General features: G+C 55.0%; 1 protein-coding gene across 1 annotated transcript in view; it reads left to right on the plus strand.

Annotated features, from left to right (window-relative positions):
- Positions 1 to 10604: 10604 nt before the first annotated feature.
- The window catches only part of TMEM132D (transmembrane protein 132D), a 707326-nt gene continuing 699694 nt past the window's right edge, over positions 10605 to 18236 (plus strand). Inside the window, exon 1 of the mRNA XM_058281211.2 lies at positions 10605 to 10809. Within this exon, the coding sequence (XP_058137194.1) occupies positions 10731 to 10809 (79 nt within the window). The 5' untranslated portion in view covers positions 10605 to 10730. The remainder of the gene's footprint in view (positions 10810 to 18236) is intronic.

Here is an 18236-nt window from a genome sequence, read left to right on the forward strand (position 1 = left end):
TGTGTGTTCTTCTGCGTCCGCCTGTATTCCTGTCAGCGGCACTGGGAATCTGTGTCTCTTTTTGTTGCATCATCTTGCTGCGTCAGCTCTCCGTGTGTGCAGCATCACTCCCGGGCGGGCTGCACTTTTTTTCATGCCGGGTAGCTCAATGCAGGGCACACTCCTTGCACGTGGGGCTCCCCTACACGGGGGACACCCCTACATGGCACAGCACTCCTTATGTGTGGCAGCACTGCGCATGGGCCAGCTCGCCACATGGGCCAGGAGACCCTGGGTTTGAGCCCTGGACCTCCCATATGGTAGGCGGACGCTCCATCTGTTGAGCCACGTCTGCTTCCCTGATTAAGGCTATTTTTGCTCATGGGGAACTTATACCCTTGTAAAGGCTAATTTTGGAAAGAAATTAGAAATGTTTGATAAATATATCTTTCGAACACAGACTTCTCATAATGGATTTTATAGAATTGCTTTACAAAGAGGTCCTAGTATAGAAATGCCATATTAAAAGGGAAAAAAAGGGTAAGAAAAAAGCGAACTTGGATTATTTGAACTCTCTAACTGAATAACAGCCACAAACGCTCAACAGTAGTCACTTTCAGATCAAACTAAAAGTAGCCACCACCAGAAGCAATTCTGACTGTAAGCAGCAACCCGTCCTCAGCTGTCCACCTTCCAAGGTATTTTACGCCACTGGCCGCGTTTTAACAGGCAACACTAATTGTCCATGGCTTCCGCCCTCCCGGTTTCCGGGGTGCCAGGGCTGAACTAGGTGAGGGCCTGGGTGCTCCAGCTCAGAGTCTGCTTGGCCTGGTCACTGCTGTGTCCACAGCACTGAGCGGACTCCACACCTCTTTCAAGCCCGCTTGTCTCTAGAACACACGTAAATCATACCCTTCCAGAGCCGGCTGCCGAGAGCAGCCTGGGTCAGCTTTTAAATGCAGCACCTTAAGCTGCCCTCCACGGAACCAGGGTTTTATCCCTTGCTTAGTCCCTGATAGTGGGGTGGTTGGCGACCAGGGGAAAGTGGAGGGCACTGCTGGCAAACTCTCATCTGGAGAAAATATTCATCTGAATAATCAATACTATCAAACTGTATTACCGGGATGCATGTACCCGTTTAAATATGATCAGTTGCTTGGCAGATTTCAAGGGCCAACCAAAGTTCAACTTACGTTTTACTGAGGCTGCACATGATATCAGTTACCCCTTAATTTTCTTTTTTAGCAGTGTAGGGAGCACAGAGCATCGGTAGGTACCCCGCGCGCTCATTCCACAGCGCCCCACGCAGCATCTCCTTAATTAAAGTGCCTGCGTTTAATTGGTTTCTCCATTTGTTAAAATGATGTGATCAGAAACATTTCCAGTTTTTCAAGCTATAGTTTGACTAAAATGCTACTTGGGTGCAGTGGCTGCGGTGGGAAATGCCGACTCCCATTTCCCTGCAGGTGGAACAGGAGCCTGCGCTGCCACCTCTGGGCACTAGAGGGCACTGCAGGCCCACAGATTCCTCACACGGCTTTCTGCGGTGACCCGGCCGCCGGCTCAGCACCCAGGTGGCTGCGCTGGGAGGTTTGCCAGGCGCCAGCCTTCAACCTTCTTGATTCATTACAATAGCAACAACAACCACCACTACAACATAATATCAACCCCCATCCGGGGGCACTGATTTAGCTATCTGGGGTTAACCATTTTAAATTGCTTTTCTCTCTCTTTTTTTAATTATCTTTTTTGTTTTATTAAGATACATAAATCACACAAAATGTTACATTAAAAGATATAAGAGGTTCCCATATATCCCACTCCCCAAACCCCCTGCTCCACCCACATCAACAATCTCTTTCATTAGTGTGGTGCATTCACTGCATTTGGTTTTTTATTTTTTTTAAAGATTTGTTTTCTTATTTATTTATCTCCTCTTCCCCTCCCCCCAGTTGTCTGCTCTCTGTGTCCATTCGCTGTGTGTTCTTCTGTGACTGCTTTTATCCTTATTAGTGGCACAGGGAATCTGTGTTTCTTTTTGTTGCATCATCTTGTTGCACAGCTCTGCATGTGTGCAGCGCCATTCTTGGGCAGGCTGCACTTTCTTTCGCACTGGGCAGCTCTCCTTATGGGGCGCACTCCTTGCGCATGGGGCTCCTCTACGCAGGTGATACGTCTGTGTGGCACGGCACTCCTTGCCTGCATCAGCACTGCACATGGGCCACATGGGCCTCCCATGTGGTAGGCGGATGCCCTATCCATTGGGCCAAGTCCGCTTCCCTCATTGCATTTGATGAATACATTTAGGAGCACTGCTGCACTGCGTGGATTATAGTTTATGTTGTAGTTTACACTCTCCCCCAGTCCATTCAATGGGTTATGGCAGGATATCTAATGTCCTGCATCTGTCCCTGCAATATCATTCAGGACAACTCCAAGTTCTGAAAATGCTCCCATATCACACCTCTTTTTTCCCTCTCCCTACCCTCAGCAACTACCATGGCTGCTATCTCCACAGCGATGATATAATTTCTTCCATTGCTAGAGTCACAATAATTCTATAGTAGAATACCAGTAAGTCTACTCTAATCCATATTTTATTCCTCCATCCTAAGGACCCTGAGATGGTGATGCCCTCTCCACCTCTAAATTGAGAGGGGGCTTAGATCCCACATGGCTGATAGGTGGGATTCTCCTGCTTGCCATTGTAGACTCTCTCAGTTCCTTAGTGTGGTGGTTGACTATCCTCACTTCCTTGTTAGCTGACCTGGGTAAGTCCAATGAACTGGAGAGTAGGTGTTGCAACTCTGCTGAGACTCAGGGCCCAGCTGGCACATGGACAGCCCAGAGATTCAAGTCTTCTGGGCATATACCAACCCCAGCACCAACAACAGTTTCAGTAAATGTGACAGAAGAAGCATATGTAGAGAAGTCCCATCTGAGTCCAACTGCATTACACTCAGGAACACAAATTCCAACGTAGGGCCCACTGGCAAGGAACAGAACTCCAGAACCAACTGCAATGATTGTAGGACCTAGGTGTCTCTGTAGCCCTCAGGAGCAACAATACCTGGGCTTATATCTACTTTGACTGTCTCTGAGAACCTGCTGAGACATGTGTAAGCATAACCCCTCTGATGACCTTCTGACTCATTTTGCAGAATCTTAGCCATATAAACTCATTTGTCTTTACCATTTCCCCCTTTTATCCAATGTCCTTTTCTAGTTGCATCACAAGTTGGTGGCAGTAATCCCTCGGTGCCAGGGAGGATCATCCTGAGAATCATGTCCCATACTGGGGGGAAGGTAATGCATTTACAAGGTGAGTTTGGCTTAGAGACTGGCCACATTTGAGCAACATGGAGGCTCTCAGGAGGTAACTCTTAGGCACCCTGCAGCTCTAGACCAAGTTGAAATTTCAGGCACACAGGCTCGTAAGTATAATCATCAGTATCAAGGGCCCCATCATTGGACCATCATTCTTCACTGGTCTTTGCCATTGCACTTGGGAGTTTATTGCTGCTCCATTGGGGAATGCAGCAAAGCTCCTCAGGATGGGAACTCAGCACTCCCTTAGTTGTCATGTGAAACTCTATCCACAATGTCAATACCCAATGAACATCCATACAGATCTTTTATTCCATCCTCCAAATATGCAACATTATCCTTCTACCACACTTATCTGGACCTGGAGGGTTCAAACTGCTGCTCTCAATCATCATTAGTCACTTTCTCTGACACCGACATCTCTCATTTGATGAGACAAAAAGAGGTTACAAATAATTGATTCTATTTAATCACATCGGATGAATCCTACACATATTGATTTAAACAAAGGCCTTTGGATAAAATGAGCATAAGAATGGTTAGAATCACCTTTTCTAAGACTCTGGTGGTTATTTGATTTGGAGGGGGACTTAGGTTCCGATGGGCTGATAGATTGGGGAATTAAGATGGCACATTAGTTTGCACTGTCCTGTCGCTGAAATCCCATGCAGGGAAAGCCACGCCGTCTAAATTAGGTTATGTGAAGAAATTGGAGGTGCGCATTCTTTACTTGGTAAAGCTGGAGGGCTTTTGTAAGGAGAAAAACACAGTCTTCTAAGCCTGTAATATCCCCACCACTGTTATTTCAATTTGCTCATACCCCAAAGCCACCTTAAAATAAATTCCAAATTAGGCCATTGAGAATAGCCTCCAATTTCTGTTTCGAAGCCGTTTACGTAGGCGTGGAGCGACTTGCCGTGCTCGTTCTCTCTGGTGCTGGCGGCCTCTGTGGTCGCCAGTGGCTGCCTTTCCCAGAGTGGCCGCTGCCCGTTCCTCTGGGGCACGATTAACATCCTTCTGTGCCCCGGGCATCAGCTTCTTCGCACACACGTGGCTTCTCTGGACCCTGGGTGGGGAGACATTTTCTCCAGTAATAATAATACTGGGGTGTGCACCCCAGACCAGAAGCCCCGCTTGATGCATTCCTTGACCGAGGGGGCTGTACCCCAGGAACGCTGCCCCCTTCCAGCCCACTGGAAACGTCGACTTCAGTGGAAGAAAATACCAGAGCGTATGGATGTTTGTGCAGAGCATAAACCGACCCTCTGCCATGTCGACTCGCTGTGGGGGATGCTCGGTAGTGGTGCTTGGATAGAGGTGGAAAACCCACAGGCGGGAGAGGAAAGTGGAAACGGCTCGAATCCCTCCCATTGCATTTTTTTTAAGGAGGTACTGGGGATTGAACCCAGGACCTCGTACGTGGGAAGCAAGAGCTCAACCAGTGAGCTTCATCTGCTCCCTCTCGTTGCATTTTTAATGGGCCAGACCCTGCACCTCTGGCCCCTGCCCACACCTCTGGTCCAGTCCCCTGCCACTCCGGGGTCGCGCTGGCCTCCCCGACCGTCCACGCTTTCCCGTGCTTCGTGGGCTTTGCACCTGCTGCCCCGCCCCTGGCCATGTGGTGCCCCCAGATCTGCCCACCGAGGCCCTCCTTGTCCTGCTCAGAGAAGCCCCGCCCAGGCTCTCCAAGGGGACACATTTCCTTCTTGAATGGCCTCCGTCGGCTCTTTCTGAAAGCATCTTGCTCTTTTGTTTGCAGGTTTCTTGTCCGTCCGTCTGTCCCCGGGAGGATATAAGCAACTCGGTGACCTGCTCACCGCTAGGCCTCCAGGGCCGGGGTGATAGATACGCATCGAGCCGATTAACAGGTGCACGTACATCCCTTTCCTTGCAGCACCCGGCCACGAGGACCCTCCTTGGGAGTCCCAGCGCTTACTCTCTGCAGCCTGCTTTGGAGACCCCCGAGAGACGACCAGAAGCCTCGAGCGCAGGTGCTGCTCCCGCCCCTGGTGTCCCCTCAGGGCCTGGGTGAGTCCAGGTCGGCCCTGGTGCGCCTTGGTCAATGCTGGTCGATGGACAGTCACTTCCGTCCAAAGCAAGGCCCGCTGCCCCGGCGTCCTGTGGGATTCAGCATAACATATTCCCAAGCAGAGTCAGAGATCCAGATGCCTGGCCTTCTCCCCCCCGGACTAGCAACCATTTCTCTGGGGATGATTGTGGGGGAAGGAATTTTGTTTTCTGCTTTACTCATATCCCGACCCTATTCCTTGTTGAGCTATGCTGAGATCAATAGGCATGGTATTGGTCAGAAAAACGAACATTAGCCGTTGTAACAAACACGCCCGAACCTCAGTGACTTAACACACCCATCCCTTCCACGGGTAGGAGTCAGTCTGCTTCCATCTCACCCCTCTGGGGGCCCTGGAGTTCTTGGTTGGACGTACAGCATCTGGCAGGAGGATGTGGGAAGAAAGAGCGTGCAAGATCATCAGAGGTTTTACGGCTCAAGGCGCGCACGCCCCTTCCTCTCTCGTTCTTTGGCCGTGACTCCACCCAGGAAGGTCAGGCCAGGTGGTTTGCTACGTGTCCTGCAGCAGAGGAACTGGGTTTTAGTGACCCACAGCCAGCTCTGTCAGGCTTGAGTGGGTGACTAGAAGGAGGAAAATGTCCAGCTGGTCCTTCCAGCAGTGGATGTTCTGCAGAGGCCGCCTTGCAGCGTCTCCCTGACCCCTGGTGAATCCTCGCCCCCGACTGGACACACCAGGCACTGAGGGGGTAGAGGTGCCAATGTGTGTGTGATGCTTCCAAGCAGCACAACACACAACTTCAAAGACTGTTTCAGGCCTGCCGATTTTGCCGTGTTGACCCCAAAATCAGACTAACCTAAGGCACACAGCAGTGCCGTCCCGCCGGTCTCCGCAGAAGAGGCTACCCCTGGAGGTGCACCGGGGGCCCTGGAGATCTCAGGGGTGCTGGGTTTTTAACTCGGCTGAGGGGTCCTGGGCAGAGAGTGGCAGCCGGGAAGTCTAGAGGACGTCGTGGTGGCCCAGAGGAACCCAGGCGTACGGTGACCTAACACAGGAGCACTTTGCTTCTCCAGCCACCGGCCTCACGGCTGAGCTGCAGGCTGGCGGGCAGGGGCCATTTGTAGCTGCATCGCCTCCAGAGCAAGGTCCCTCCGCTCCCACGGGGGAGGGCAGGGGCGGCTCACACCCGGCCCCACCGTGTCCTCTCGCCTGTAACATCAGGACCCCTCGGCCAGGGGAGTGGGCAAGGACGGTCACCCACGAGGCCCCCAGGAGAGAGGAACAGAGGCGCACCCGTGCCATGCCAGCCTCCAGGAGCTGCATGACCTGGCACGGGCCTCTCCCTGGGGACGGCTGCCCGCCCGGGCCAGAGAGGGCCATGCTGCCCCACTCCTGATGCAGGCCGCTGGCCGGGCCGGCTTCTCTCTTCCTGCCACTCCGTGCATCCGGGTTAGCCGAGGAGGAAGAGCTTCTCTGCCCCTTCGGGTGGGGGTAATCCGAGAGCTCTGACGTTGCCCAGTGTCCTCCCCCAGCTAGGCACGCCTTCCCGTCTGGCCAGGTTTGGTCGTGTTGGAACCAGAGCGTGTGACTGGGGCCGGCCGTGATTGAAGACTCCTCAAAAAGAGCCATGCGAAAGCTTACACAAACGAGTTTAAAGCAAAACATATCTTTAAAGTAGAGGAAATGAGAAAGGAACAGCAATAATTGGAGTAAAGACAAAACAATGTTAATACCTTCTAGCTGAGTGTTGTCACGGAGCAGAAAGATGCTCCCTGGTTGCTTTAAAGACAGGGACATTTGCAATTGTCCAAAAGGTGTTACAAGTACCTCTGGCCTGAGCCCTTCTCCTTGGCCAATCGGAACGGCTGAAGGAGAGCAGGTTCCTTTTCAAAGGATCCTGCTAAGCCACGAGGCCCCAGCGGGGCCGTCAACAGTCACAGCCCAGCAGAGCCGCCTGGAAGCCCCTTTCCACCTCCGTGAGCTCCTCGGCAAAGCTGGCATCTCTGGAAAATGCAAGAGGGAGCATTTTGTTTTGTTGAAAAACAACAAAAAGCTGCCTAATGTAAAACCTAGTCCACACAGCACGGACAATTAGTGCTATTTAATTACTGACAAAATTAGGCTTTCCAATTGATTTATGGCCCCACCGATGGAACACATAACCTGGAGGAAAGCAGATTCTCGTGGTTAATTGGAGAGCCAAGGCAGGTGGTTCTGACGGGGCAGTGGTCCCAGAGGCACGGGCTGTGGTGGAGGCCCTGGAGCCCGCAGCGTGCTCCTGCAAGCCTTCTAAGGCCCTGCCTCCCCCACCCCGGGCTGCGCTAATTACCCAAAGAAGATCAGATGATTAGCTAGGACAGCATATTGGACAGGGAGGGGAAAAAGCCGTTCTTACATCTTATTTTAACCACTGATTAGGAGCTATAGTTGGAGTTTCCCCAAAAAGCTTCCGCACCAAGGATTAGAAAAAACTTTGTCTAGTAAACTGTCTTCATTGGCAAAGGGCTGCCAATGCAAAGTCCTAGAAATGCACTGGCTTTTCTAACGGGAATTTTACTTGGGGTAAAAGCGTTACCGTTCTGAGGCTGTGAAACGCCCAAATCAAAGCACCATCAGAGGTGCTTTCTCGCCGATGTCAGCTCCTGTGCGCGTGGGGTCCTGCCACGGGGTGAAGCAAGATGGCGGCCACCTCCGCCAGGGCCCTGCCTCCCCTCTGGGCTCACCGTCTCCCGGAGCCCAGCTGTGCGCCATCGGGCATGTGGCTCGTCTCCTGCGTCGTGGACTGCTCCGTGGGCCTCTTTCCACGCCTCTGGGCTCTGCTGCTTCCACACCCCAGGGCCTCTCTCAGCCTCTTGGGGCTTCTCTGTGTCAGCTGTGGCTGCCAGGGAGTCTCGAGCCCTCTGTCACACATGGCAGGGCTCCCTTCTGTGTGCGTCTCTCTGTGTCTGTGTTTTTCTAAAGCTCCCGTAAGAGGGCAGAGACCCAACCTGGTTCACGCCTCACCGACATGGTCCACTCACCAGGGCCCCACCCACAGGAATGGGTTAGTTCAAGAACTTCATTTTTTTTCTTTCGGGGATTCATCAAAGAACTTCAAACTGTGGCACGAGTGATGCAAAATGGTAAAACAGTTGACCATTTCGAGCAGGAAGTTGGCATCTCACCTTTTATCCTAAGGGCACATTACAGAGGTTTTTTTTTTCAGGGATGGATGAAAAAAGTCATCTGATGATTGCAATTCAGAGGAAGAAAGCTCGATTTGATTTAGAAAATTACAGGACAGAAAACGATCATTTTAGTAAAGAACAAAAATCATCATTTTGTGGTCAGTAAGCTTAAATCATTTTAAAAATGGACCCACTTTCAACACAACCGAGTAAAAGAAAGTGTGGGGAGGGACGCTGGGCGCTGGCATTGGCTCTGCCACCAAGAGGAGGTGGGTGAAGGCTCCACCGTAGACGCCCTGCGCGCGCGGCTGCGGTGGCGGAGGCAGGGACCAGGCCAGCAGCTGCCCGCGCGCGCCCGCCCAGCAGCCTCGGCCCTGCTGGAGCCTGTCCGGGAGGCAGACCCCGATTCCGCCTCAGGCCGCTGCCTCCGCGGCCCCGGGGCTGGGCGGCTGGCTGCGTTAACCTGCTCTCCTGGGGACACCGACGCGCCCCTGAGTTTCTGGGAACTCCGGAGCGCCCCTGAGTTTCAGAACCCCTGAATGAGACAATCTCCCGGTTGTCCTTGATGTCAACGTTTTAGAATTTTGTAGGAGGCAGAAGGTTAAGAAACAAGCAAGAAAAAACCAAAGACATTCAGAAAAGAGAGAACCAAGTTGAGAAGCCCCAATCTTGGCGAACGCCAAGCCCAGAAAGACAGTCTTTTCTAGAACCCACTCGCCCTACAGGCCTTCCGAGAAACTCTGGGGGCTCCAGACCGAGGGCTCTGCTGCGCTGCGCAGCCGCCGGCAGATAGAGTAAAACATCTGTTCCCTCGCCAGATGCTGAAGGCCCGCTTTCCCCGGCCACGGCCAAGTCCTCTCGTTCAACTGGTTGCTCTTGGTTTACAAGCTCCTTAAACATCCGACGCCTTCCCCGCCTGGTTTCTGATCCGCTTGGTTCAGACGCTGATAGAGCGGAGGATGCGGCTGAGGTCTGAGGACAGCCTCGCGCGGCTGCGTCGAGGAGGGCCTGGGGCGGTCAGGTGCAGGCCTGCCTCCGGCTGCTCCCGGCGCCGGCGGAGCGGGAAGGCTGGCGCTCCCGCACGCTCTTAGACTTGGGGTCATTCCAGGGTGGGGCTGGGGGCTGGCCGGCCCCCCAGGATGCCACCCGCAGGCCGTGTGGCGGTGGTCCCTGAGGGGTGCCCGGGCGGGGGCAGGCCCCCTCCTGGGCGGGGCACCAGGCGCCCCCAGGCCTGCGCTGCGGGGCTGGGGGGCGGGGGCTCCACACCTGTTGGCGAGCGGGGGGCTCCCGCGGGATCCCTCCAGCTGCCCGGGCACTCGCCCGCCTCCCGGCGCCTCCCTCCCTTCGCCTGCGACTGGGAGGGGCGGCGGGGGGGTGGGTGCGGGGAGGCCCGGGAGAGGTGGGATTCACTTTGCGGATTGGGGCTCACAGCTGTCACTCCGACAGGGTGGGGCGTTTAAAAAAAAAGAATTTGCAGGCAGCAGCCCAAAGCGCCCGGGCGCCGCGGCGGTCGCCGGCGTTGCGGCTGCGGGCTTCGCGGAGCCGGGCCCCGGGGCCGGCGGGCGGGCGGCAGCGGCGGCGACCCGGGGGCCCCCGCGCCGGCGGCGCCTCCTCCGCGCGCAGCTGGCCCGCCTCCCCGGGCGCGCCGAGAGCCCCGAGCCCGAGCCGAGCCCGCGGCGGGGGCCGAGGCGGCGGCGCGCCGGCAGCTCCACCCCGGCAAACTTTGGGCGCCCGCGCGCGCGCGCCGGCCACCCCCGGGGCGCGGCGGCCCGCCCGGGATGGGGGCTGCGCGCCGGGCCACCCGGCCGGGGGCCTGCGCGCCGCCTCCCGCTGCGCCCCGGGCGCCGCAGCCCCGCCGGCCCGCCGCCGCCTCGGCCAGCTAGCCGGCCCCAGCCGCCTCCCGCGGGCGCGCCCGCCCCGGCCCCCGGGCCACGCTGCGCTGGGGAAAGGCGAAAAGGAGAAGACGCGTGGACTGGAAATCACCAAAGACCGCGGGGGGCGAAGGAGGAAGGTGGGGTCCGCCGGCGCGAGTGGGACGCGGAGAGCAACTCCAGAGCCCGCGCGCCCCCGGGCCATGCCGCGGCGGGAGGCGGGCGCGGGGCTCGGGGGCCGCTCGGGGCCCTAGCCGGGCGCTCCAGCCCGCGCTCCGGCCCCCCGGGGGCTGGGCGACTGCCTCTTCCTCGCCTAGACGGCGCCGGGGAGCAGAGGATCTGCACAACGGGGCTCCAGGATGCTCCTGCCTGAGATGGGGACGCTGTGGCACCACTGGTCCCCCGTGCTCATCGGCCTGGCCGCCCTGCTCTCCAAAGGTGAGGGGACGCGGCCGCTGCCCGTGGCCTCGGGACTAACTTTGCTCGGGATGAGCGTGTGGGAGTTGTGTGCGTGGATGGCGGGGGTGGCGGAGAGGGCGCGGGGGATGGCGGTGCAGGGTGCCTGTGAGCGCGCGTGGGGCAGCCAGGGCCCCAGGCGGCCCCTTGGCCGCAGGTGCCCCCCTGGGAATACTTGGATGGGAAACCCTGGGGGTGGCCTGGCGACTCAGCATACCAGAAATGTGAGTTGTGCAAGGAGGGGGCTGTGGCACGTGGGCTGCGGAGACCTTCCAGGGTGAAGTGGCCTTGGGGAGGGCTGCGGTACAAGTTAGCCTAGGGAGACTCAGGAAAGACCTGGAAGATTCCCGGAGGTGGGCCTTGACCGCTGCGGCTGCGGCTGGCCTCCCAGGCAGTGGCTTTGGAGTGCCCCTGCGGTGGGGGGGGCGTCTTTCGGGCAGCACCTGCAGGCTGCTAACTCATGAGCTGGCAAGGAGTGGCCCGGGGGGCTCTTTAGGACAGCCCACCTGGAGGTCTTCAGTCCTGGTGCCCCCCTCTCCTCGCTGAGGCTGCTTGCGGGGGACAGCATCCCCACAGGTGGACCCCGAGTTAGCCCAGCCCGGCCCTTCCCCTCCCGTGGGCAGCCCTGCCTTTTTCTGCAAGAGCCAGTTTGGAAGGCCAGGACTGTAATTCCTCGAAGAGGAATGGTTTGATTCGCACGGGTGACTGTAGAGGACCGGCAGTCCTCTCTCGTCACTGCTCGTGACTCTCTGTGTGTGGTACGCCCCCAAGCTCCCTTCTACAGAGAGAGAGACGGATTGAGAGGCAAGTAGAGATGCTTAGTCTCAAATGTGTGCTGAAAGTCCCTGTAAACAGATTTTGCCGTGAAGATTTCCAAGATGAGATCTCTTAGAACTTCAAAGCCAATGATCAGGCACAGAGACTTTTAATTACAGAATTTTCTGTTTTCTGACTCCTTCTGAAATCTCTGAGTGTACATTGCTGGGGCTCTGATAATAGACGGTGACAGTTTCCTTGCTGGGCTATTGTGCCGTGACGATTTGGGAAGGGAAGTCCGTGCTCACACCACCCGGCTGTCTTTTAAAATGCAGTTGTGACGGACACAGATCTCCTGATGACGAGTTAGAGCAGTCTGCAAGCCTGAGCTTCTAGGGATTCGTGATGTACAGAAAAAACCGAAGAAACAGTTGCTGAATTCATTGAATCCATCCCAGGCAGATGTGAGGTTTAAAAAAAAAAGCCACAGCAACAACAGCCCGACAGACTTGACTGTCGCTACAAGGCATGTTTTTTATTGGTTGTCACTTGGTTTTATAATAGGAATGGCTTCTCTGTTTTTGTGCTGCAGTAGCAAGGTTTTATTAAGGAAGGTACAGAATAGCTTTGTAAGTCTGACCTAACTATCGTGTTTTCTCAGTTCTGTGCGTAGCTCTCTTCCTGCTTTCTTTATTAGACTGAGCAGTGCGGAAGAGAACTATACTTCCCCTGAGACTTTTGAACTTTTTCAAGTGGAAACACTGAAAACATCCCTAAATGAGCTGCTCTGTGATGTGGAGGGCTCTTCTCTGGGTGGCCAGGAATCAGCTTGTGAAGCGATGCCCTAAGCCCAGCAGCACAGGACATGCTGTGGGTGTTGAATTCAGAGAGCTCAGCTGAGCTCCAGAGGGTGCAGTTAGCATGGCACTGAGCACAGAGCCACCCCATGCTTCTCCACAGTATTCCAAAGAACAAGAGCCACGGTCACACCCCGAATATCATTGCGCTGGATGTAACTTCACGGGGCAGGTGGGAGTTTTAAACTCAGAAGCAGATCAGTTCTTTTGCTGTTGTGTTCAAATCACTGTCCCCTCTAAGAATCTCTGATCCCACAAAAGTTCTAAACCAGCCCCAAACCAAGTATGGACTATATTTCAAAAGGTTTTAGTTGGAAGTAAACCAGCACATACATACAACGCCCATTTTGTCTGGGACTGATGGAAAAATGGAGATCATTGCCAAATACAGAATTAAATCTCTGTTTCAATGTGTTCTTGTTTTTAAATTTGTCTTAGTCCTTTCGAAATATGGATCCTTGAATGAGCCAAAATGCACATTTTTCATACCAACCGCGGCCTTGGACTTCACGCAGGTTCAAATGGCATGAGCTGGACGTGATCAGCCACAGAGCAAACCCTCCCCTGTATTGATGTTTTAAAAAACAAATCAAAACAAAATTTCATCCTTGGTCCTTTTCCCCCCTCGGACACATGAATTGTGCCACAAAACAGGAAGTTTCCCAGCTCGCTGTCCTGCGGCCCAGGCCTTGACTGGACAATGATCTTATATCAAGTCACCGGAGCGCGTGTGTCTCGGCCTGAAGGTCCCGGTGGCTGGGACGGTGATGCCGGGCCGCTTGCTGGTGTGTCTGAACGCCTTGGCTGGGGCTGGGGGGCGGGCCGAGAAGACGAAGGAGCGGGAACGAGGCTGCAGGTGCACAGAGGGGAGGGCGAGTTCTCCTTCCAGGCAGGAGGGCGGCCAGGCCCGCTGCTTGCCACCGCCCTCACCGCCGTCTGGCCGCATTGTTTCCTCTTGCAAATTCCCACGGGAAGCAGAGACTTCGAGCCTGGGGCCCGGGGGGAGGAGCTGCTTTAGCAGCGTGTTCCTCGGTGCTGCTGCGGGCCCCCTGAGCAGAGCGTCCTCAGGCCGCCCCCTGGGGCCCGCGGAGCTGGCAGTGGGGACAGCGAAGCTCTGGGCGCAGAGGACCGCCTCTTTGGCCGACGTTGTCCTCCCACAGGCCTGGACGGGAGGAGCTTAGCTTATGGTGGCCAAAGGGGAGGCATTTCAGGGGAGGGAGAAATATCCAGCAGTGAGCAAGCAGTGGCGTGCGTGCCCGTGCGTGGGAGCCTACATTTAAATACTGTCAAAACTAAAAGGCAGGGGGATGGGGACACAGTTAGGTTTAGTTTTCTCTGAATTAAAGAGTGAAATAATAAGTATGATTTTTCAAAAGACATTTGCATAGAAAGTTAGAATTCTAAGTTTGAAGATACGTTGAATTTAGCTCCATTCTAAGGGTCAAGAAAAAATTAAAAAAAAACAAAAAACCTCCCAAACTACCTTACTGCAGAAGTTCATATTTCTTATTCATTCGTCCATTTGTCCATTTTTCCATCCAGCCATTAGTCATCCGTGAATTCCTCCATCCATCCTTAAGTCTATTCGTCGACAAATCCCAAAGGTGATGCACTTTCAGAGAATTAGAGCTCTCGGACTCTTGGGGAACGCTGGGAGAAAGCAGGCTTAGGAAGGCCTTAAATTGTCCTTAGACCTGTGACGTTTACTGCCAGTCACTCCTCTAGTTTTTTAAAAAACCGGCTTTCATGGTGTGCAGTTCACGTACCGTAAATGCCCGCGTTTTAAGCTGCAGCACGACGGTTTCCTGGATGTTGGCTGCTGTGCCGCCGCCACCCCTCGCCTGGGGCACATTTCCTGGTCCTGCAGACCCCCGAGCCCCTTCCCAGCCGGTCAGGAACGAGGCTCCGCTCTCTGCCATTACATGTTAGATTCGTCCTTCCTAGAGTTTCATAAAAGTGGAATTGTACAGCCCCACTCCCCGGCACCCTGTTTCTTTGGTCCAGCGTGTTCTGAGATTCCCCCGTGGTGTGGGGGCCAGGAGGCCCTTCCTTCTCGCCGCTGAGCACTATTCCGTTTTGTTTATCCATTCACCAGTTGATGGGTATTTGTGTTGTTTCTACTTTTTTGGCTGCTGTGAACATTTCATGGCAAGCCTGTGTGGACATATGCTTTTTTTTTAAAAAAAAAAAAAACCAACTTTTTATTGTAGTGACATATGGGAGCACCAAACATAATTTCGTTTTTTAAAGTTGGGAGCTTGACAGTTCCATATTCAGCAGTGGCCCCTTCCTTTTCTCCTCCTGTTTCCTTCACCCCCTCCTCCCTTCTTATTTTATACCAACTGCTTTTGGAGCACCTGCTGTGTGTCACACATCATGCTACCAGGAGGGAGGTAGCAAGGAGCAAACCAGACAGATACGGCAGCTGCCCTCACGAGACTTGCTGTCTGTAGGGGAGACAGGGAAAAATGCCGCTCACCTGGAGGCTGTGGACCCGCAAGTGTGATGTGCTGCCAAGGGCAGGGCGGGGTCTCTGAGTGGAGGCAACCTTGGGATTGAGTTAGAGCAGTGGGGAGGTTCGCCCTCCCCTGAAAGCTGGGTCCATGTTAGCTGGGTGAGGAGGGAGGGGGAAGTGTCGAGGGAGAGAGTGGGAACAGAAGCCAGGCGGCTACGGTGGCCAGTGGGGCTGGGGTGGAGAGCTGGGCACCTGGAGAGCTGGGCACCTGGAGAGGGGCGCATCTGGAGAACTGGGCACCTGGAGAAGTGGGCACCTGGAGAGCTGGGCACCTGGAGAGGGGAGCATCTGGAGAGCTGGGCACCTGGAGAGCTGGGCACCTGGAGAGGTGGGCTTCTGGAGAGCTGGGCACCTGGAGAGGTGTGCACCTGGAGAGCTGGGCACCTGGAGAGGGGCGCATCTGGAGAGCTGGGCACCTGGAGAGGTGGGCACCTGGAGAGGGGGGCACCTGGAGAGGGGGGCACCTGGAGTGGGGGGCACCTGAAGGGGGGGGACCTGGAGAGGTGTGCACATGGAAAGCTGGGCACCTGGAGAGGGGGGCACCTGAAGAGGGGGGCACCTGGAGAGGTGGGCTTCTGGAGAGCTGGGCACCTGGAGAGGTGTGCACCTGGAGAGCTGGGCACCTGGAGAGGGGCGCATCTGGAGAGCTGGGCACCTGGAGAGGTGGGCACCTGGAGAGGGGGGCACCTGGAGAGGGGGGCACCTGGAGTGGGGGGCACCTGAAGGGGGGGGACCTGGAGAGGTGTGCACATGGAAAGCTGGGCACCTGGAGAGGGGGGCACCTGAAGAGGGGGGCACCTGGAGAGGTGGGCACCTGGAGGGGGGGGGCACCTGGAGAGGTATGCACCTGGAAAGCCGGGCACCTGGAGAGGTGAGCACCTGGAGAGGGGGGCACCTGGAGAGCTGGGCACCTGGAGAACTGTGTGGAGATCATGCGCCACATGGAGGGGTGGACAGGAAGTATCCGTGCAGAGTCGTGCAGGTGCCAGGAAGGAGCCCTGGCTTCTCCATGTCATCCTGGCGTGGTGGTCAAGCACCCTCTCTCACTCCCACAGCTGTCGATCCTGCAGTCCCCCTTTCACAGTCCATGCTGAGGAGACCCTCAGGAAGTAGAGGGAGGCAGACGGGCTCAGTCAGACAGGTCCATTTTCTAAGGCTGCTGTCACAAGTAGCATGAACTTGGTGACGTAAAACAACAGAAATGTCCTCTCCAGCCCTGGAGCCCAACCTCAGCCTCACTGGGCTGGGACGGAGGCGGCAGCTCTCGGGGAGACTCCGTGCCTTCCTGGTCAGCTCCCGGTGGCACCCGGGACGTGCGGGCCCCTCGTTTCGAATGCCGAGGCCGGCAGGCTCAGCTCCCCTGTGCCTCGTCCTCACCTCCTCCTCTGTGTGACATCTCCCTCTGCTTCCTTTTTGTCAAGACTGCCTGGGTTTGAAGTTGCCCACAGATACCGTGTTAGGCCCCCGATATTTGTTCAGGGAATGGACACATGAATGTCACGTGCTCTAGTTTTTCTCAGCAGTAACTGGGGATGAGATGTGAATGGGACTTGGAGACAATAAAGATTTTATTTTATTTTTAATTAATTTTTATTGTCTTTTTATAAAAAAAATACATAGATCACATAAAATGTTACATTTAAAAAATAGAAGAGGTTCCCATAGACCCCGCTCCCCACTGCCCCCTCCCCCACGTCAACAACCCCTTTCACCAGTGTGGCACGTTCATTGCATTTGATGACTAGATTTTGGAGCACTGCTGCACAGCATGCATTATAAAATAAAGATTTTAATTCCAAATGGTCAGGGAGATTGAGGAGGTTATTTGATCATGTGATCTGTCCGAAGATCACGCAGCCATCCTCGGGAACGTGGTTGGTGGATCCGATCCATTTAACTGACGCGCACGGAGCCCTGGGCCGGGAGAACCCGACGGGGCCTCCGGTCTGTGTGGACTTAGGGTGCAGGAGAAGGTAAAGAATGATGGGACAGCATGCGGGCTGGAGGAGGGGAAGCCGCAGTCCTGGTTTTGAGGGGAGGACATTGGCTTCTGTGAACGTAGCGATGGGTGAATTTGACTCTTGATGGCAGACAAGGAGCTCGAACGAATCACTGAAAGAATATTGTGGGGCTTCTAGGGAAAGGAAGTGGTCATCTGTGGAGAGCAGCTTGGGTTTGTTGTAAAATAAGACCAAAGAGTCAGAATGTTTTTATACTAATTTTGTCATATTGTAGGACAAACTTGGGAGCACCCCCCACCCCCAGAGAAGGCAGGTGTCTCCTAAGATGCCCCACCCTTCCAGAAATTGCTTTAGGACATGTAGAGGAAGATCTTTGAACTTGAAGGCAGGCAAGCTTGTAGCGTGCATTCGAACAGCAATTTAGGTCTACGTGTTCAGAACAGGCAAGCAGCAGTAACCAAGGTGAAAACTCCATTTGAAAGAGGATTCCAATATCCATTTTCCTCTGTCTCTCACTGGGGGAAGCAAGGCACTTACATGAAAGGAGATTCCGCCATTCACTCGGAAAGACAGGAGCCACAGAGTTTCTCCCTTTGAGGTTGTCATTTGGTTCCCGAGCATGACGTGGCATTCTTCAGTTACGGGAATCTCCCTCAGCACATGCCCTAAGAAGGAAATGCCAGTCCAATTCCCTTGTTTTTGTTTTTGGTCTAGGAAGTCCATATTGGAACTTGGGGGACACTCGGTTTTAAAAGAGGGCGTGTGGCAGCGTCCCGTAGGTCCTGAGACAGCTCCTGGGGTGCTGCCGTGACAGATGTTGCTGTCCTCTCATCTCTGTTCTCCCTGTCCCCTCCCTGCCAATGTCCTGTCATCTCTCTTTAGGCAGGTAAATAACATGGCAACTGCCGTCTCTTACTATGGCAGAAAGCAGAGGAAAGAAAACTCAAATTCCTGACTCTTCATTTCCAAATCCGTGTCCAGAAAAAGACAAAAGATGTAGGAGAAGGTAGTTTGCAGGCGTGGTCGAAACGAGTCCTGCAGAGCGTCGGGGCCACGTTGGAACCTCTCTGAGCTTAGGCGTGACCCTGGGGCGGTGGGGAGGGGCGGTTTGTCAGCACCCCGGTTTTTGGTTGCACATGGAATGGGGGCTGAGAACAAGGCTGCGTTCAGATGGCGCTTCTCGCTCAGTACCCTCGGGGACAGGGATTGGGCCCACGGCACTGTCGTCAGCATGGGGGGATGTGCCAGGACCACGCGCTTGCCTTATGAAGATGGGGGATGGCAGATGGCGCGCTGCCCGCCGTGGCAGGAAGCCAGGGG

The sequence above is a fragment of the Dasypus novemcinctus genome, chromosome 19 (assembly GCF_030445035.2).
Source record: "Dasypus novemcinctus isolate mDasNov1 chromosome 19, mDasNov1.1.hap2, whole genome shotgun sequence".
Classification (NCBI taxonomy): domain Eukaryota; kingdom Metazoa; phylum Chordata; class Mammalia; order Cingulata; family Dasypodidae; genus Dasypus; species Dasypus novemcinctus.